The 21,582-nt window shown below is 49.5% G+C and overlaps 1 protein-coding gene across 2 annotated transcripts; it reads right to left on the reverse strand.

Annotated features, from left to right (window-relative positions):
* Positions 1-628: 628 nt before the first annotated feature.
* On the reverse strand, positions 629-20,971 carry ABCF2 (ATP-binding cassette, sub-family F (GCN20), member 2). Of its 2 annotated transcripts, none has more exons than XM_011941505.1 (16): positions 20,558-20,971; positions 19,700-19,899; positions 18,148-18,360; positions 17,295-17,477; positions 17,041-17,212; positions 15,873-15,968; positions 14,953-15,055; positions 12,146-12,241; positions 11,836-11,955; positions 11,658-11,747; positions 11,175-11,285; positions 9,068-9,130; positions 8,705-8,833; positions 7,969-8,172; positions 7,140-7,273; positions 629-899 (listed from the first exon to the last, which is right to left on the reverse strand). In XM_011941505.1, exons 2-16 carry the CDS (start codon positions 19,854-19,856, stop codon positions 863-865), a joined length of 1,908 nt encoding a protein of 635 aa, XP_011796895.1. In that variant the 5' UTR covers positions 19,857-19,899; positions 20,558-20,971; the 3' UTR covers positions 629-862. The 2 variants fall into 2 exon arrangements, with proteins under 2 accessions (XP_011796895.1, XP_011796896.1); XM_011941506.1 differs by lacking the exon at positions 20,558-20,971 and adding an exon at positions 20,137-20,351.
* Positions 20,972-21,582: the final 611 nt, after the last annotated feature.

A 21,582-nucleotide genomic window follows, 5' to 3' on the forward strand; every position in this document is an offset into this window, starting at 1 on the left:
CAGAGGCTGCATGAGACAGGAAAAGCAAGTGGTTAAGCGGTGAGCAGTAAATCTAGGTAAGGACATAGGAGTGGCTGTGGTACTTCTTGCAGTTTTTCTGTGGGTTTCAAATTTTTCCAAATAAAATTGGGGAAGTTAGGAATTTCAAAAACATCCCCACTGATTTGTACTGAAATAAAGGGGAAACTGAAAAATCATACTGATCTCAGTAGGTTATTTAGAAGCTGGTCTGGGCCTTCAGTTTTTTATCTTGAATAGATCTATGCGGCCCCTTCAAACAATAGTGTCTGTCATCTAGGACGCAATGACAGTTGGGAAATGACATGGGGAAGCCACAGCCTGAAAGAGGACCACACAGGAGGAATTTCAGGCCCAGAGAGGGAATCAGCTGGCAGCAAATCCAGATGCTAGTACAGTCCCAGGTCCTATTTCAGCTCACTACCAAATAGAACATTCACATGTTTACAAAGCTATCACATGTTGCTCATGGGATACACCTAGAAAGCAGTTTCTAAGACATCTGAAGAAGTGCTGCTTCACCTGTGGTAGCCTCGAAGTGAGGACACCCTTGCTCCAGACCACACCCTGGCCTCACACACCCTTCTTTCAAATCACCACAGTGCACAGAAACAGTTCAGCCTTTATTTTTGTCAGACCCTGGGTCACTTGGAGCTGGTGTACTTGGTGACAGCCTTGGTGCCCTCGGACACAGCGTGCTTGGCCAGCTCCCCAGGCAGCAGCAGACGCACGGCTGTCTGGACTTCTCGGGATGTCAGGGTGGTCCGGCCCGAGTACTGGGCCAGCCGGGCAGCCTCACATGCCAGCCGCTCAAACACATCGTTTACAAACGAGTTCATGATGCTCATGGCCTTGGCAGAGATGCCGATGTCAGGGTGCACCTGGAGAGAGGGCAGCACCACTCGGTTAATGGAAGGGGCTGGGGGTGGGGGGTTCTGCCTACACTGCAAGCCTCACCCCTGAGCTGGGGGTTCTAGGAAGCCAGAGGCAGAAGGCAGGGAGGCTCCTCACCAGCCCCTTCCCAGAGGCCAACAGTCATGGAAATAGGGATTTGTGGTTTCTTTGTACTACTATGGTATATCCAAGTTTTTTAAAAGAAGTTTTCAACTGCAAGAGGTAACATGATTAAGTTCCTTGTATGATCATGCACAAGAATCTACATTTAACAAATGGTACCAGTTACACATGCATCTTGCTGGTTTCATTGATACATTTGCATATGTTCCATGGTATGGATGTATCATACTTCCTATCACCATTCCTCTCTTCATGAACATTCCGGGTTTGGGTTTGGGTTTGGGGTGTTTTTTGTTGTTTTTGCCATTAGATGGTGCTATGGTAAATGTCCATCTTTGAATCTTGTGAGAGCATAGGGAAGGTTATTTCCAGAGGTGGGACTGTGGGGTCAAAAGGTTTGCGCACATAACTTGGTGGAGCACATAACCAGTGGGCATGTGCATGTGACAGTGGCAGCCCCGAACCAGGAGGGAGGAGTCCTGTTCTGTGGCTGTATTGTGAATTGCTACGACCTCAAATATGGCCCTTTTCTCTGGGCCTCAGTTTCCTCTTCTGTCACACAAGCTTTTGAACTAAGTGATCTCTAATAAAGCAATGGGACCTGACAGCAGTCCTGAAATGTGAGTAGGTAGACCTGGTCAGATGTGAAGTGGGAGAGAAATGACTGTCCCACAACCTACATGGAGTCAGAGATGGAGACAGCACTAGAACCAAGAGGCTCTGTCCCACCCACCCTCCCTGCCACCTCTGATCTCGACTGCCAGCAGCAAATCTGCGCCTGGCACAAGGCTGGTTCTGCCCAAACCCCCTCTGCTGTCAACACACCCCGTTCTCCTTAGGGCTCTCACCCACATCGGGAGGTCAAGGGGTTATCCCTCAGCAGCACTCTCCTCTGCGAGTCCAGGCCTGGTCTCACCCATCAGTTGCAATTTTTGCCCCTCGCAATCAGACTAAGACACAGGGCTCAGTGATACCCACTCCTACCCCACTTTCTTCAGGGCACCGGAGTCTGTCATCTGGTGCATCTCTTCAGCCAACCCATATCAGTGCTGGACCCACCCACCCCCAACATTCCCAGGCACCCAGGTTGTCAATTCACTAAAACTGCTAATGGGATTTGGACTGGAGACAGGCATTACCTCTGGGGCCTGCCCTAACAGAGGGGTAAGAGTTTCAAGCAGGTTGGAGACCCAGGGCGGGCAACACATGGCTACCCCCGCTTCCTCCTGGCCTTGGCCCTGCTGAGCAGTGGCTTTGGATCCTCCAGACAAACTGATTGTCAGTGTTCCAAGCGGCTTTTCATGCATGAATATAGGGCACCTGCAGCCCCAGTGTGTTGGGGAGAGGGACACACAGGAAAGATGCTAGAGGCTTGCCCAAAGCCAGGGGAGCTGGGACACTGCCGCTGTCAGGCCACATGATGCAGGAACCCCATGGAGCCTTTAAGGGCCTCAAGCTCTTTTGTCTGTAATGTGGACAAACCCTAAGCCCCTCAAAGAACTGAGTGCCACTTGTCCAGAAGACCTTCCCCAAGACTCCAGTTCACCCCGAACACTCCTCTCCTCAGTCACCACCAACACACTTTGTATCATAATGTGTTTGGCACCCGATCACCTTCAGCCTGGCACAGAAAGTGTGGTCCTTGTCTTTTAATTATGTCCCACCTGGGCCGGGCGCGGTGGCTCACGCCTGTAATCCCAACACTTTGGGAGGCCGAGGCGGGTGGATCACAAGGTCAGGAGGTCAAGACCATCCTGGCTAACACGACGAAACCCCGTCTCTACTAAAAATACAAAAAATTAGCCGGGCGAGGTGGCGGGCGCCTGTAGTCCCAGCTACTCGGGAGGTTGAGGCAGGAGAATGGCGTGAACCCGGGAGCGAGGTTGCAGTGAGCTGAGATCCGGCCACTGCACTCCAGCCTGGGCGACAGAGCGAGATTCCGTGTCAAAAAAAAAAAAAAAATTATGTCCCACCTAATCATATTATCATCATTCCCGTAAACTTCTAGAGGGTGTCAGGGAGCACACTGTCTCCTATCACCGGTGCCAAAGATCCTGAGAGGTAGAGACCTCGGAAATCACGTCCCGCTACCTCAAGACGGGCCCAGCCTACCTGAGCCACTTGCCCTAATGCCAACACTAACCTCAGGGTCCCCGCTTCCAGCCAGTTCCCTTTCAAGGCGCTTTGCAAGGGCATCCCACACACACACCCTTGCTCTGCACTCACCTGCTTCAGCACCTTGTAGATATACATGGAGTAGGACTCCTTGCGCCGACAGCGCTTTTTGGACTTTTTGTTCCCAGAACTGCGACCCCCACGGCCCCCGGGCTGCTGCCGCTGTCCATACTCAGCGCTCATCCTCCTGCTGCTCCAATAGCCCCCGCCCACCCCCTTGGAGCTACTTTTTATCAAGTCAGCTGCCCCACCAGGTGTGGCTGGGGACATGCACCTGGGAGAGTGGGGGGGGGTGGGGTGGGGTGGGAGGTTAAGGGGCGTGACTCAATCCCAATCCAGAGCATGCTCTGGGCTAACCTTGAAAAGAGACTAATTGTTCCTTCCTCTCCGGCAAGTAATCCCTCCGAATTAAGAAACCCTTCACCAGGTCCCCTCCCCCACCCAACCATCTCCCAGTGTATTTACGCACTTGTTAAAAGTTCAGGCCAACTCCAGCCCACCAGCCTGTAATCACGGAGCACACAGGTGCCAGCACAGCTCAGAGTGCTGGGGACTCCAGAAGGAATGCAGGTTCCCTCCCTCACTGGGCCCCAGTGGAGCTGAAGAGACAAGACTGGTTCACATCAAACCACCAGAGAAGGGTGAAGGGGCTAAAAGTGGTGGTACCCATGGTGAGGAGGGCTTGAGTAGCTACAGGCCACTTATTGGCACAAATGGGTATATGAAGGGTATCCATTGTAGGATGTATCTTTGTAGGATGTATTCTTTAATTGGGAAGAATGAGAGAGAAAGAAATGGTGTGAAAGGTAGAGTGGAATCAGTGTGAGCAGAGTATAACGAGGCTTGGACTGAAGGCAGAAGATGAGCAAAATGCCTGAGCCTGGACTAGATGCAGAGAGCAGAAGCCCCCCAGGTGGTGAAGAGGCTGACAGGGAGGAAGACCACTGGAGGAGGCGAGAAGCAGAAAAGCAATAGGTGCTCACCAGAAAAGCAGACGTGGGGTCTTGGGAGTTAGCAGTAAAGGAAGAAAAGGCCATTGCAAAATGGAAAGTCAATTGTCTCACTTAGCACCTATGGGGGAACAAATATTTCAGGCCCTTGAATGCTATGATTAAAGAAACCTGGAGCAATATGAAACATATTGGGGCTTGGGCAGAAAGAGGATGTTTCAAATCAAGAGGCGGGGGAAGGGTTCCAACACCAGCATCACCTGTTGGCTGTGTTAACGCGAGCAACCCCTCAATCAACTTACCTCTCCACCCAGCTCTAAATGGCCGGTCACATCCTACGTGCTAAGGCTTAAGAGAACTAACAGGGCATTTCTCAATCCAAAACAAGGCACTGCTAATTTTAGAAATATGTATTTTGTGGACTTTTAAAGCATTCTTTAAATTACCAAGGTTGACATTTTTCTCGACAAGCTGACTAGACTATTTCCATTCCTCCAGGTTCTGAAGACCTCCTGTCCAAGCATGGAGACTGGAGATCACGAGACTACCTAGATTCTTAGCAATATCCAGCACTTCCTTGGCTGAAGGAGCAGGGACTCTGTCCCTGCCTGTTCCCATTATCCCAGCAGCCCACTCTCCAGATGCCCTTCTCCCCTGAACCAAGGCTCTGGACACTCAGGACAGACAAACTTGGGCCATTTTGCTCCAGGTCCCACTTAAGGCATAAAGCAGTCAAGCCAGTACTCTCTGGGGTCAGTGGTAGAGGACTCCCGTCTGTCTCTGCTGCAGTGTCTCACGGGAGGCTCTTGTCCCTGTTGCCCAGGGCAGTGCCTGGACTTCATGGCCATCTGAGAAGACCCTACTCATTTTCCAAGTGAGAGTACACCAATTCCATCTCTCTGGGCAGCTATTCACAAGACATTTCCCTCCTTTTTGAATACCCCTGTCTCCTATCTAAATCACAATTTAGCATCTCATTTGTGTCCTGTATGGTTCTGTCTTACTGGCTTTCCAACAAGACCATGAGCTCCTAAGGGGTTTAAACACCATCCCGGCCAGTTGCTCCCGCCAGTCCTGGCTGTATTATAATGAGTACTGAAAAACCATGGCTGTGTCTTCCCATAGGGATGGCTGCTGATTTCAGAGGCAGAGTGATGAATCCATACCAGGAAGGATGGCCACTGGTGAGGTGCTACTGAAGTTCAAAAGACCCAGACAAAGTATGCAGAGCCCTGGGGAAGTGAATTCAATAGTGATGATGAAAACTATGGCTGTGGACAGGTAAAAATACAAACTTTCCTGTATCCCAATAGGAAGAGAAGTTCACAGACGTTGGTGTGAAAATGCAAACTCGGGGCCATCTCTGCACTTCTCTTTCTACCAAACGTGATTAATCAATAGGTCTGATGCTCAGCAATCTTTATTTTTTGAGACAGTGTCTCGGTCTGTCCTCAGGCTGGAGTGTAGTGGCACGTTCTCTGCTCACTGCAGCCTCAACCTCCTGGGCTCAAATGAGCCTCCTCTTTCCAGAGCAGCTGGGACCACAGGCACATGGTACCATGCCCAGTTCGTTTTATTATTTGTAGAGATGGGGTCTCCCTACTTTGCCCAGGCTGGTCTTGAACTTCTGGGCTCAATTGATCCTCCTACATTGGCCTCCCAAGGTGATAAGCTTACAGTCGGAATACAGGTGTGAGCCACTGTGCCTGGCCAGTCTGCATTTTTTTGAGACAGGGTTTTGCTCTGTCACCCAGGCTGGAATGCAGTGGTGCAATCTCAGCTCACTGCAACCTCCGCCTCCCAGGCTCAAGCAATCCATCCACCCCAGCCACCTGAGCAGGTGGGATTCCAGGCGTGTAAAGATGGGTTTCGTCATGTTTCCCAGGCTGGTCTTGAACTCCTGAGCTCAAGTGATCCACCTGCCTCAGCCTCCCAAAGCGCTGGAATTACAGGTATGAGCCACTGCACCTGGCCTGCATTTTTAACAAGCAGCCCAACTTCTATGCAGTTGGGACAGAACCTCAGATCACAATCGGAAAACCACGCTCCTGGACAGTGGTTCTCCAAATACAGCCCCTGGACCAGCAACAACAGCATCACCTGGAAACTTGTTAGAAATGTTCACGTTCTTGGTCTCCCCCAAAACCTACTGAACCAGAAACCCTGAGGCGAGATCTGGCAATCTGATCTCATGAGTGCTCCAGGTGATTCTGATTCATGTTAAAGTCTGTGAATCACAGGCCTGAGAAAAGGTACAATTTCAAATCAGCAGTAAAGGGAGAACGTTCTTCCAGCTCCTACGGACTGGTCTTCAGTTCTCATCCACACGCTGACGCTGGATCCAGCTCCTGCTGAGGGCAGTGCATGTTGGCAGTGCATGTTGGCACTGCAGGGAGAAGGCCCCAGAGACCCGAGAAGGAAGGTAGGGACCGTGGCTTCCTCTTTCTTTATTGGGCGCTTTGTAGATGTCACGCAGGTCTAAAAGTTACACTGTTAAATAATTATTTAAAAACTGACCAGGACAAAGGTCCTGGTCCAGAGCTCCAAACCAGAAGCAAAAAGGAATCGGGGCGGTGGGCTGGGGGGTACTCCTCCAACATCACCAAAACCCAGAAAACGAGGATCCTAAGCTCCTCCGCGGGCCAAATCCAGGGCTTGGGCCCTTGGGCTAACCCGCTGGTGCCTCTGACTGCATCACACTCAGAGTAAGTAACCAGCAAGGGGCTGGAGGGAACGGCCAGCCGAGTCCAGACATGGACAGACGTAACTGGAAGGAGGACAGGAAACAGACAGGTACTGTCCAGCTGTAGATAAGAGAGTGCAGCTAAGGCAGGTTGAGGGGCAGGGGAGAGGCTGGGGGAGCAGTATTGCAGCAATGCAGGAGTGTAGCCCCAGGGTCCTGTCCTGAGCGGCTGGTCAGGGTAGCAGCTGTTAGTTCCCAGATGGAGCTCCTGACCTGAGCCCAGGTAGAGGGCTCACACGTTGTGGGTCCTCTTGGTGAGCTGGGGCTCCTCATCCACCAGCTTGGACTTGAGGTGCTCCTTGTAAGCCAGGATGTCTCCAGGCCACTTGGTGATTGTCTGCTTCTCACAGACCCAAATTTCCTGTGCAACCTAGAGAGCAAAAACTAGACTTAATCCTGGGCTAGTCACTGTCCCTGCCTCTGCCCAGCAGACTATCCTGAGGGGCATCTAGGAAGAAAACTCCACCCTCCAAACCCATATCCAACTCACTGTCTCACTACTTCTAAGTTATTTGGGATGCTCTCACCCAAGGGTACCATAATCAGGTTTGGAGCCTTCCAAGCCAGGAACTGCTGTGTCACTCCTATTGTCAGCTCCCTGGCAGGGCCTAGATCTATTCAGAGGTTTCACTCTCAGCCTTCTTTTCTCCACCTCCCATCTTCTCCAGAGCTTCAGAGGAATGAGCAACAACTTTTTCTCCAGTGACTGTGGTAGTTCTCTGTCTAATCAAAATCCTTCTTAGAACACTATTTTTGGACTGAAGAATCTTGGGACAGTAGTGAAAGCACCCGGTTTTCTACCCAACTCTCTTTCCCATTTGGGCCCAAAATGCTAAGTTGGTTGACATCTCCAGATAGCTACTGAAGAAATGAAGTGTTTCAGTTAAGGCATTCTAAGTAGCCCCAAAGAGGCATAAGAACTGGTCCTCGCTACTTGTGTCTACGCTCTGAGCCCCTTCTCTTAATTAAGTAGGCGGGTATGATGCACCCTCCACATGCCATGACTACCCTACCCAACCCTCTAGAAGCTCTCTGCTGTGCCTCACCCCCTGGCCAGGGACTCACCTGCTGAATGAGTCTGAAGTCATGGCTGACCAGCATCATACCACCCTCAAACTCATTGATGGCATCTGCCAGGGCATCGATGGTCTCAATATCCAGGTGATTGGTGGGTTCGTCCAGGAAGAGCATGTGGGGGTTCTGCCAGGCCAGCCAGGCCAGACATACTCGGCACTTCTGCCCATCTGACAAGTTCCGGATTGGGCTCACCTGAATAGAACCATGACCTACATATAACTTGGCATTATCCCACCAACCAGCACAGCTCATCTCTCCCTCATTTCTCCCTGACTCCTCCATTAGCATCGCCATTTTACAAAAAGTGAGGCTCAGAGAGACCCACTAGTCTCTTGAGGCCTGAAAGAGACTCGTCTGGAAACCTGAAGCCCTTGCCATTACTAAGCCCATACCTCTTGCTCTCTTGACAATTAACTCTTAATGAACTGGATCCTTCCAGATCTGAATCCAGAAATTTGTTTTCTAGACTGCAAGTTCCTTTGCCCTCAAGCACTATGGCACAAGGGCATGTCAGAGACTGGCACGCTATCCTTGCCCCCTCAAAATGCTCCATTACATAACAACCTAGAGTAAAGAAAAGGTAGTAGGTTCTTAGGGGAATCAAATGGAGGAGACTCTGGTTTGGACAGCTTCCAAACCTAGCCTGCCAGGACAGTGTCCCTTGACCCACCCAGTCACAGTCTCCCAGTTATTTGGCATCCTCACCACACCCTCCTTTACTGACCTGTTGTTTCCCAGTAAGACCGTATCGCCCAATGATCTTCCTCATTTCTTCCTTCTCCTTGATCTCTGGGTAGCACTTCATCATGTACTCCAAAGGCGAGAGATCTAAGTCCAGCTGCTCTTGTAAATGCTACAGGAAAAATGGAAGCCACCCGGGTGTGACTGGCATCCCACTTCAAAAAGAACCCTACTAGGTAACTTCCTATTTCTATCTCAGGCACCTGTTCTGGGTTCAAGAAGCAGGTAGGAGCCACCTAGGCTGGAATTCCTGCCAGGGGGTGGGGGCGGCTGGCTGGAACTCGGCCAGATACAGCCCTTTCCTACACCCTGGGCAATTCCCCGGATCCCAACCCCAGGCCTGTACCTGATGGTAACGCCCTATCTTGACATGAGAGTGTTTTCGGATCATGCCATCTGTGGGCAGTAACTAGGAAGAAACAAGTAGAAACGTTAAACGTGAAACAAAGGAAGCCCAGTTAGAGACACAGGCAGAGCAGGCAAACACACACATGTTCACACTAAACAAGACTCAACTTCCTAAAAAGAATACATCACCAACTCACACACTGCTATTCTGGCCACTCTAAAAATATTTAGGAAGATGTACTGAAGCAGATGTTCTCAAGAGGCAAAGATACAATTTAAGTAGTTATGAAACGTCTACTGCAGAATGCACTATGCTGTATAACAAAGGACTTGGATGTAGGTGCAACATACATTTTCTAAAATTAAAAACAGTTAAGTCCTCAAAGTTGTCACTGTCATCGATAGGTTCTTAGACACAGAACCTATTTTAAAGTTTCATTTTAAGTGAAACCACATATAACAAAACTAATTTTGCCACAGGCTAACTGGTATAAACAAAAATTAGGTTCCTGTAGCATTTTTGGTCACAAAAAAAGATCCCCAAACTTCTAAATAAAGATCCAAAGATTCTTTTTTTTAAGAGGGAGTCTCACTCTGTCACCCAGGCTGGAGTGCAGTGGCGCAATCTCAGCTCACTGCAACCTCTCTGTCCCAGGCTCAAGAGATTCTAGAGTAACTGGGATTACAGACACCCGCCACCATGCCTGGCTAATTTTTTTGCATTTTTAGTAAAGACGGGGTTTCACCATGTTGGCCAGGCTGGTCTCAAACTCCTAATCTCAAGTGATCTGCCTGCCTCGGCCTCCCAAAGCACTGGGATTATAGGTGTGAGCCACGGCGCCTGGCCAAAAGACCCAGTCACTTCTAATATTCAACATTAAAATACATGTGAGCTATACATACACTTAAGAAAGATTAATAGAAATGAGGTAAGTTATTTACCCAATTTTTGGTGAATCAGTGAGTGATGGCAATTGTAAGAGTGGTGGGTTAAACCAAGGAATAAATGTTTGCAAAGGGAAAATCGTAAGGAGCACCTCCTGTCACCACACAGTTCAAAAATAATCATGAATGTGGCTGGTTTGCTGAGTGCATTTGTATGATTATCATAAACTTTATGAATTTTTCTTTTACAATAATTTATACTCATTCATGCTATCATTTTCCAACCTGCTAATTCAAGTTTAGGATCATGGGCAGCTGGAGCCCATCCCATGACCCAGGGAACAAGGCAAGAACCAGCCCTGAAGAGGACGCCATTCCATTATAGGTGCGCTCACACACACCCACACTCATTCCGACTGGAACCACTGAGACATGCCAAGTAACCTGACAGGCGCAGCTTTGGGATGCAGGAAGAAACTGAAGTACCGGGGAAAACCCATGTAGATGTTAAGGGGAAAGTGCAAAGTCCACAAAGACAGTGGTCCCAGCTGGGAATCATTTCTATTTTTCATCAATATTAATGAAATGACATTACTTGAGAATCGGCAGCATCTCTAAAACGCACAGATGTCCTTGTATTCTAAATGCTCTGATTGAAAATAGAAACATGGGCCAGGCATGGTGGCTCATGCCTGAAATCCCAGCACTTTGGGAGGCCAAGGCAGGCAGATCATGAGGTCAGGAGTTCAAGACCAGCCTGATGAACATGGTGAAACCTCATCTCTACTAAAACACAAAAAAATTAGCTGTGGTGCGTGCCTGTAATCCCAGCTACTTGGGAGGCTGAGGCAGGAGAACTGCTTGAACCCGGGGGATGGGGGTTGCAGTGAGCTCAGATCGCACCATTGCACTCTAGCCTGGGCAAGAGTGCGACTCCGTCTCAAAAAAAAATAGAAATGTGCTCAAATACATGTATTCACACACACACACACTATAAAAGACTCCTCCCTACATCCCTCTCCCAGGAAAACAGCCCCCAGCCTCAGCACTGTCCAACCAGACATTCCCTCTCCTGTCTGCTGCCCTGCCCCTCCAGATGGCTCACTCACCACCAGGCTACTCAGGCCCTCCCAAAGTAGTAGCCGCTGCATCACTTCCCTCTTCCTTAGCCATCGCAAGGCCTAATCTTAGAAGGATCCACGCCCACCTTGGCACTGTACCTCTCCAGTTAGCAGCTTCAGAAGAGTTGACTTCCCTGCTCCATTGGGCCCTACCAGAGCCACTCGTGTGTCAAGGTCAATTCCAAATTCTAGATTATTGTAGATGCAAGGCTGAGGCAGGGATGAGAGAGATATGGACACAAGGCTAGAGTAAAAATTTGCTCCGACCAGCAGACCAAGCCCGCTGACTCCCCAGTCACCAAGAGAGGAGGAAGGAAGAGTAGTGGGAGCAAGCACTCATAGTAGACCCCGCCTCCCCCACTGCCCCCGCCCACCAACCCAGCTGAGTAGTCTTCTTTCCATATACACGAAGAAGGGCCTGTGAGCAGCCTTGGATGAAGGCATCCCAGCTGCCACACCTGAAAATCCCCCAGAGCGCGTGGGCTAGCAGGTGTGGTCAGCACAGGACAAGAGCGGCTCCCATGAGCTGCCACTCACCCTGTAAGATACACCCCAGCCACCCATGCCCTGCACTGAACTTACCCCATCTTTTGTATACTTGAAGCTCACATTTTGCACCATAATGACAGGTGGAGGGATCTTGCCACATGGTGGGAAATAAAATGACAGTGTCTAGGCAGAAAAGAGGGCATGTATCAAGTTGGCTCCCTACTTATCCATCTCACCTTAGGCCACCCAACCCCACCCAATCACACCCCACCTTGTCGCTCACGACCCTCTCTGTCAGTCCTGATGCCATCATTTTCTGTAGCGTCTTCTCCTTGCTCTGGGCCTGCCGGGCCAGCTTGGCACTGCCATGACCAAACCTCGCAATGTAGTTCTAAAAGAGACCAAAGGGAGCTTGGAGTACATGCAGGCGCTCAACAATTCATCTTCGATCTAGGGCAAAAATGGTGATCGTAACTTCTTCCCAACCTCCTCCATCACCCCAATTTGTCCAAATGCCCTCATCCAAGCCCCCTGCTTGTTTTGGACAGGAAGCCATGAGCCTGACTCTGCAGTCTCCCTACCTTCATGTGTGCAATCTGATCTTGCTCCCAGTGAAACCTCTTCATCTGGTTCTCCTCCAGCTCTAGCCGCGTCTTCACATACTGATCATAATTACCCTGCATGGAAATGTGCCAGGTAAGGCGGGCAGCTTTAACCTGGGTTTCAATCCTGGATTCTCATTCAGAGTTTAGGGGGATGAGGGATGGCACTGACTTGGCCCTGGCTCTAAGGCTGTGCAGTAAGAAGAGAGGAAGTGCATTACAGAAGCATATCCTAACCTCAAATAAGAGTCTTTTCAATTCTATGCCCCTTGCTCAGCCCAGCCAGGGTCAGGCTCCAGCACAAATCCTTAGGTTAGCCAGAAAGACACCTGTGGCAATGGGAGTAGCTCTGAAAATCATGGTCATAGAGACGTCATGAGACTGAGAGCCTTCCAATACCACCTCCCATTCCTCTCCCAGCCCCTAGAGGCTGAAGCCCCACAAAAAACTACAAGAGCTGTCTCCAGAGGGAAAAACAGACCAGTCAGATTTAGAAGCTGACGAACCCTGCATAAGTGGACTACCATGGCTTCTATCTGCAAACAAAAACTGGACTCAAGCTTAATATCAATCAGAAAGGGCCTAACATGTTACAGGATAAACACATAACGAAATACTGTGCAGTCACTGAAGATTGTGGTTGATTTATATACACTCACATGGAAAGCAGTCCAAAATACACTAAATTTAAAAAGCAACCTACAGAATGATTATTAAAATTGTAACTGTGGCCAGTTGCAGTGGCTCACGCCTGCAATCCCAACACTTTGGGAGGCTGAGGTGGGTGGATCACTTGAGGCCAGGAGTTTGGGAGCAGCCTGGTCAACATGGCGAAACCCTGCCTCTACTAAAAATATAAAAATTAGCCAGGTGTGGTGGCGTGTGCCTGTGGTCCCAGTTACTTGCAAGGCTGAGGTGGGAGGATCACTTGAACCTGAGAGGCAGAGTTGCAGTGAGCCGGTATCACGCCGCTGGACTCCAGCCTGGGAGACAAAGACAGACCCCATCTCAGGAAAAGAGGCCGGGCGCGGGGGCTCACGCCTGTAACCCCAGCACCTTGGGAGGCTGAGGCGGGCGGATCATGAGGTCAAGAGAGCGAGACCATCCTGGCCAATACGGTGAAACCCCGTCTCTACTAAAAATACAAAAATTAGCTGGGCGTGGCAGCACGCACCTGCAGTCCCAGCTACTCAGGAGGCCGAGGCAGAAGAATCCCTTGAACCTGGGAGGCGGAGGTTGCAGTGAGCCCAGATTGCTCCACTGCACTCCAGCCTGGCAACGGAACAAGACTCGGTCTCAAGAACACCAAAAAAAAATGCTGCAATTGTATAAAAAGATATGTATATATGAACTTTTCTACAAATGCGTGCAAGTATACATGAAGTGTCTGAAAGGCTATGTTAAAAACTAATACTCCTATGACTATGAATGAAGAGGACATCAATTGTTAATTTCTTATATGCTTTTTGAAATACAAAATGAAAAGGCAAGGCACGACAGTGGGCTGTTGAGATCCTGATCGCCATCCTCCTGTGGCCATGGAAGATGGGGTAAATGTGTTAACTCCAGTGAAGCAGAGTTAAGACGGCATTCAAGAAGGCAGAGGGAGGCCTGGTGCGGTGGCTCACGCCTGTTATTCCAGCACTTTGGGAGGCCGAGGTGGGCAGATCACCTGAGGTCAGGAGTTTAAGACCAGCCTGGCCAATATGGCAAAACCCTGTCTCTACTAAAAATACAAAAACTAGCCAGGCGTGGGGGCGCATGCCTGTAGTCCCAGCTACTCGGAACGCTGAGGTACAAGAATCGCTTGGGTTCAGAAGGTAGAGGTTGCAGTGAGCTGAGATCGTGCCAGCCTGGGTGACGGAATGAGATTCTGTCTCCAGAAACAAAAAGGCGAGGCAGATGGCAGCAGGGCCTGCCTGGGCACCGTGAAAAGTCAACTTCTTTGCCACAAGGCAAACATACACCATGTGCACAGGCTGCCAATCCATGGCCTATGGCTTGGAAGCAATGACTTTGGCATTAAAATAAAACAGGTGGCAGGACTCCTTGTCCATATCCTTTTCTTTTTTTGAGACAGAGTCTCGCTCTGTCATCCAGGCTGGAGTACAGTGGCACGATCTCGGCTCACTGCAAGCTCTGCCTCCTGCATTCACGCCATTCTCCTGCCTCAGCCTCCCGAGTAGCTGGACTACAGGCGCCCACCACCACGCCCGGCTAATTTTTGGTATTTTTAATAGAGACGGGTTTTCACCATGTTAACCAAGATGGTCTCGATCTCCTGACCTCATGATCCACCCGCCTCGGCCTCCCAAAGTGCTGGGATTACAGGTGTGAGCCACCGCGCCTGGCCGTCCGTATCTTTTTATAGCAATAAGTAGAAAGGAGCTAATAGACAGGTCTGTTTTTTTTGTTTTTTTTTTTTGAGATGAGTCTTGCTCTGTCACCCAGGCTGGAGTGCAGTGGCGTGATCTCAGCTCATTGCAACCTCCACCTCCAGGGTTCAAGTGATTCTCCTGCCTCAGCTTCCCAAGTAGCTGGGACTACAGGCACCTACCACTATACCTGACTAATTTTTTTGTATTTTTAGTAGAGATAGGGTTTCACCATGTTGGCCAGGCTAGTCTTGAACTCCTGACCTCAAGTGACCCACCCACCTCGGCCTCCCAAAGTGCTGGGATTATAGGCATGAGTCACCACACTGGCATTCTTTTTTTTTTTTTAAAGACAATTTCAGAGATTTGGTAAGCACAGAGATTACCAGAAAGAAGCCAAGGCCCACTCACCGTATAATACTTCAGTTTCTTGTTGTGCATGTGAATGATGTTGGTACAGACACCATTCAGAAAATCCTGGGAATGGGAGACGAGGACCAAGATGCGCTTAAAACTGCAAAGCCAAAGAACCAATCAGTGAAGAGCTCAACCATGGGAGCTAGCTGACAACAGGTGAACTGAGAGTCAGCCCCATCCTTATTCCTAAGCACCTTTTAGATGTGCTGTCCAATTCCTGGTTGTCAGCAAGCACCTAAGCCACCACTTAACAATCTAACTCTAAGGGACATCTTTCAGTGTGGCAAGACAGCCTGAGTTTCCTCAATCTTCTGTTCTAATTTTCAACAGAATGGAGTGGAGACAGTAGTCACAGTGATAGTAAACAGAAATGTGTATGTACACAAATACACCCACGAATGTATCCAACACTGTGGGTGGGAAGACACGATAAAAAACAAAATGCTTTACTTTTTGAAAGAAGGTACTAAGTCACTGTACCACTAAAAGCCTTCTTTTAAAATTGGTACAGTATTCCAGCCTATTCAGTTCTTTAGCCGTAGGACCATGACCATATTGGCTGTATTTTCCTTTGTCATTGCTTCAAGATCTTAGATGGAAGACCTCCTTTTTTGGCTTTATACAATTAAGAAAAAAAAAATGTCTAAGATCTTGAATTTGAAATATGGAAAAAATCAACAATGATTTTTTTTTTTTTAATGCTCACAAATTTCAAACTAAAGAAAAACAATCAAACAAAACGGCCAGCCCTAAACAGCCCTAAAGGTGCTCACTGCTTGTCCAAGCAAGTGAACTCCGGCCTTCCTTCAGTTCCTTTCTCACCGCTCTAACAGCAGTGTAGTTTCTAGGCATCCATTTTCTAGATTCCCCGCTTTCGGACCGGCCCACTCACATCCCTCATTCCACCCTCTTACGTTTTTAGTTCTTCTTCCAACCACACACAAGCATCTAGGTCCAGGTGGTTGGTGGGCTCATCCAGGAGCAGCATGAAGGGCCGAATAAAGAGGGCTCTGGAGGACAGTAAAGGAGACAGAAGCACCTCAGAATTATAATGGATGTGACACAGGAGGGACCAACTTGCCTGCTACATGCAATTCTGAGTAGGCTCCTGGCTTGAGTCTTGAAATCAATTTTAGGCTCTATACTTCAGAGGGAAAAGAAGTAGGCAGAAACAAGAGTCGAAGAGGAGAGACTAAAGAGTAGAATACGGGACTCAGAAGCATATAAGGACAGTTTGAGGCAAGGCTGTAGAAGTCTCTATGAGTTGATAAGCCTTGTGCACTGAAGTTGGATACTATAGAGATGACAAACAGATACAGAGGAAATAAACTGCCAAAACAAATTAGACCTGTCTGAAGGTCTGAAGATAGACCTATCTGGTGGGGTGGCCAGAGTGTAGCAAGGGATAGACTCTAAAGCTCTGGTTCCTCTAAAGTTCTGGTTCCCAAACCAGAAATCTGTGTTTTTAAAAGCTCCTTGGGTGAACCAGAGACAGCTAATCCTTGCTAGCATGTGGAGCCACTGTGCTCGTGTTCTAAGGCACACGCAGGCAACTTTCTAGAGCAGTATATCAAGTCTTATAAATTCCCTTCACAGAGAATGATGGGGCAAGGAATTACCTGTTTAGTGACTGGGGGGGATTATTGGGGGAATGCTCGTCTATAGAAGCTCACTTTGAGTCCAGGCCACAACAGAGTAAGAATGATAGCTATCATAATCGCCGTCTAACATTTTATCTTTACAGCTGGAATTAGCAGGAGTACAGCACAAAAAAGGTGGAAAGGGAATCCTGGTGGGAGGACAGAAACAGACCTACCCTACCGTTTTACCTAGGACTACCCCTAGGATCTCTAAACTCTGTGCTGGGTGCTGGGAATCCAACAGAAAACTGAGTCACTCTACCACTTCAGCCAGGAAGCTCGCTCTCTAACCCATACACAACAACCCCCTCTACACTGCAGATGTCCACGTCTATTTTGACACTTACCGATGACTCCTGTTCCAAACAGTTCCACTGGAGTGAACACTAAACTCTGGAGAGATGGGGGAGTTATGGCGGTAAGGAAGGAGGGAGGGACTCACCTGGCAAGGGCAACCCTCATCCTCCAGCCCCCACTGAAGTCTTTTAGCTTCTTGCGCTGCATGGCAGGTGTGAAACCCAGTCCATGTAAGATCCGCGAGGCCCTCATCTCTGCCTTGTCAGCATCCAGCTCCTCCAGGCGCTCGTAGAGTTCCATGAGTTTCTCACACTCCGCTGTGGACAGTGTACGGCCATGAGGCTCCTGGGGGCCTTTCTGGGAGGACGCCCACCCCCATGCCCAGGTCTGGAGCCCTACCATCCTCATGAGCCAGCCGCTCTGCCTCCCTCTCCAGCATGGCCCGCTCTGTGTCAACTTCCATCACACACTGCAAGGGTGTCTTGTCGCTAGGGGGCATCTCTCGAGTCAGATGGTAGATGTCAATGTGCTCAGGGATGGGCACTTCACGTTTCCCAATAGCGGAGAGCAGCATGGACTTTCCTGAGATGGGAGAGAAGCAGACGCTTGGTACACGGAGCTTCCCCTATTCCTCTTCATCACTAGCTCTTCCACCCCAGCCAAACTGGGACCTCATCCAATGTTTTTTTTTTTTTTTGAGGACCTTTCTTCCCTTTATTCGTTCAAACCTTTCCAGCCCCCATTCTTGGGATTCCTTTCTAACTTTCCTCCAATTCTTGCCGCACCCGTTCTCTGAAGCTTTTTTCATTTACCACAGCTTCACACGCCCCTGACCAACTTCTCCAGCACCTGCTGTCTGTAACTACTCATGTGGTACAGGGTGGACGCACCCTAATCCGAAAATCCAAAATGCTCCAAAATCCAAAACCTTTTCAGAGCTGACATGACGCTTAAAGGAAATGCTCATGGGAGGATTTCAGGTTTTTGGATTAGGGATGCTCAGCCGGTAAGTATAATGCAAATATTCCAAGATCCGAAACACTTCTGGTTCCAAGCATTTCAGATAAGGGATACTCAACCTGTATATACCACATACTGCTCCGCACTGCTAGTTCCTTTCCCCTGGACGTATCTGGTCTCCCGCCCACATTCTAAACGCTTTGCTCTGAACACAGTTGGTGCTAATAAATACTTGTGAGTGACAGATGAGCCAAGGAGAGATACCTCCCACTTCCCCTTCCAAGGGCCTCACCAATTCCATTTAAACCAATGAGGCCATAACGACGGCCTGAATTTAATTCCAGTTTGGTGTCACTGAGCAGCTCTTGACCATGAAAGGTGAGTGAGAGGTTGATAATGTGAACATCTGTACTGTTGGGGTGAGAGGCCAGGACGCCAGTGACAGCTCGAGCAGCAGCTTTCTTCATCTCAAAGTCCTCTAGCTCCTTGGTCAGCAAATCTATTTCTGGGGATAGAAAAGCAGTTTGGGAAGATGGCTGTGAGACAGACTCAGCTCTCCACAAAGAGGAACATCCTGAAGGACTGGGTTCCCACCCTGCTGAGCAGACTCAGATGGTTCCCAGGCTTTACAGAGTGCACACCGACACAGAGCTGCCCTGACACCCTGCTCGTTTTGACACCCGTCCTTTTAATTATAATCTCTCTTGCGCTTGTTTTGTCCCTTCATATCTGTTTACTTACTCCCATCATTCATAACTTCTGTCCTCCACTACTGTGGCCAGGAATGAAACTTCCCCACAGCCTGACTTTATTGCTCCTTCTAATCGCTTTCGAACTCCCCCTTTTCTGAATGCCTGTTACAATTTGCACAACTAATTCTCCTTTCCTCTTCAAACACTTACTTAGTGTCTATCTGAGAAGTTCATAAAAAAACCCGAGACCTAGTCCTTGCACTCAAAGATGACACAATTTAGACAAAGAAACAGGAGATACAACATAAAAATGTCAGTAACACTAAAAGAAAGCAAAAGCGTATAGAGAATGGATATTGAGGTCAGGTTTGACTGAGAGACGCTTCACCATCCCGAGCTAGGCCTTGACAGAAATGTCAAATGTAGCTAGCAAAAACATGATGGTATTAGAATTCAGTGTGTGAAAGAACAGAGATGTGGTGACTATTCAAGGGATAATAAATAGTCTGGATGGCGCAGAAGGCTGTTTAGGGAGTTTTCAGGGGGCAGGGAAGAGGGCTGGGATTGGACTGCCAAGGGCCTGGAATAGTCTTTACCGCATATTGCCATGTTTCCCCATCTAGACGGTAAGTTTTTGGAAGGAAGACTGTAGTGCCTCAGTGTATAGCACCATGTCTAGCACTTGAGAAATAATAAATATTTCCCAAAATATAAATAACAGAAAGGGAGCTCTCTCCCAGGAAAAACCCCATGAAACAACCCATAAGTTACTCTCTTGTAGGGAGAGCCACTACCCCTGTGAGGACAAGCATATAATGTAGCACAGAACCTGGCACATCGGCCACCATGCATAGAAATGGAAACTGATAAAGGGGCAGGGAATCGAGCCCCTCCTCACAGTCTGATAGAGCAGCAAGACAGCTCAGCAACTCCCACTTCTGCTTGCCACTGAGTATGTGAGAACCTTGTCTTTGGCTTCCTCGCTCAATGATAGGGTGGCACAAATTCCAACTCTACTGATTTGATTCATCATGAAAAGTTGCATGACACCAGATACATTCTCCACTGCCCCCAGCATCAAGATTCCGACTCTGGCTGGGGCATGCCTTAAGTCTTAGCAACCATTCCCAACTCACCCCTCCCTCAATTCACCTGTGGTCTCTCTGCCATTGGCCTCATTCTTCTCCTCTGCCACCTGTGGTTCTGTGACAGCATCTCCATTTTCTTCATGTCCTTTTCTGGGCCGCTGTCGAGCTTTGGCAGCCTCCTTCTTTTTGGCTGCCTTCTTCTTGGCCAGGTCGGAGGGCATGATGATGACCCACAGGGGTAGGTTAACTGTTCTTTCAGGGTGCCTGAAGGAAGGCAAACAGACACCCCCAAACTCTAAACTTACTAGTAAGAATGCCTGGGCCCTGCTCCATCCCTCTCAGGAATCTTTCTGTCAATATCAAGCCTCTGATGCCCTGGCCTGCCCCTGCCTCGTCTCTCCCAACTTGGTCAGGGTCTCTCAAACCAAAGCCGATTCTCAGGCGCTCTTCTAATCTTAACATCTTTTTCCACAGGCACCAGTCCCCCACGAACTGCCTCACTTTGGAAACGCTCCTTCTTTCAGGGCCTCCGGCTGGGAACCAGGTTCTGTCCCTCCGCGGAGGTCCCCGTCTCTGGTTTCCCTACAACTTGGCGCTCCGCACTCAGCTGGCCGCCTCACTTTCCGGGCTTCCTTCTCCCGTCCGTCTCGGGCCACTTCTCGGTCGTCCCTCTCCACTTCACCCAGCCGCAGAACCCAGCCTCTTGCCAGGACGCACTCTTCCTCGCCCGCGTGAGTCCCCTCCGAGTCTCCACGCTCGTCACCCCAGGGTACTCCCCCACCCCGCCTGTGAGATTCCCTGAGCTCTATCTTCCCCCTCGCAGAAACCTCCATCCAAACCCCGTTCCTCCTTCCTCTTCTAATCCTCTTTCCACATCACCGGCGGGCACCCTCTCCCTACAGCGCCCCTTCCCCTAACTCACCGGGCCTTGCTGCTCGGCCTCTGTCGCAACAGAGCTGCTCCTTGGGCTCCTCCGCGTGCGGCCGGCTCACCAGCCAATCACGACCTCGGGTGGTTCTCGGCGCGCCGCCGCGAGGCCTCCTGGGAAGTGTAGTCCTCAAGTTGCAGCGGCCAAGAGTGAGACCCGGCTTCAGGACTACCATGTATCCCAGAGACCTCGCGGGGCCACGTGACGCCATCAGGATGCGCGAGGCTCGGGGAAGGGGCGGGATTAGAGTCCAAGAGCTCTCTGCTAGCGGGCACACTTCGGGCGCTGGAAACTGCAAATCCCAGGTTGCTCACCGGATAAGCCGGCTGAGCCTTCCAGGCTTTACCCCACCTCTCGAAAATCGATTGAGCTGTTGTGGAGTTACGAGTTTTTGGAGCTACCTAACCGACTCAGCAGGGCGTGCAACTACACTTCCCAGCTTGCCTCAGCGGGAGTAGGTCGAAACAATGGGAGGTGAGCGGAGAAGGACTGAAATGAAGGGGACGCTGGGCAGGAGTCCCGGAAAGCGGGGCATCCCTGCGAAGATGTTGCCAACGGAATTCCTTCACGAAAGAAAGCGCCTTGGTTTCATGAAACCGTAATTTTAGAGGCTGGTTCATTGTTGAACTTTTAGAAGGTGCGAGACGTTGTTTTGGAACCTCGACCGCTTAGCCTACCCACTCCAGAATTGCTAGGTTTCCACTGAAGCCATGCAAGTTTCGTGGAAAGAGACCTGAGATAAAAAGGCCCCTTGGCCGAGATTCGTTTTGTTATTGGTTAGCCATGCTACGGGCCCCTTACTTTCCCTTTGAGTCTCACTGTTTAAAATCTCTCACATGACATTTTGGGCTGGATGGTTTAAAAATAAATACAATCTCTCACGGACTTCACCTGACCTACATTGTAAACTCCAAATGTTTAGCCTCAAGTACAAGGCAGGCCCTTTGTGATCTTTGTTACTTCTCCAGGCTCCTGTGCAGCAGGAGCCTCACCATCAGTGATAGTTGGGGAAGCAAAGG

Source organism: Colobus angolensis, unplaced genomic scaffold, assembly GCF_000951035.1.
Source record: "Colobus angolensis palliatus isolate OR3802 unplaced genomic scaffold, Cang.pa_1.0 Scaffold2, whole genome shotgun sequence".
Lineage (NCBI taxonomy): Eukaryota > Metazoa > Chordata > Mammalia > Primates > Cercopithecidae > Colobus > Colobus angolensis.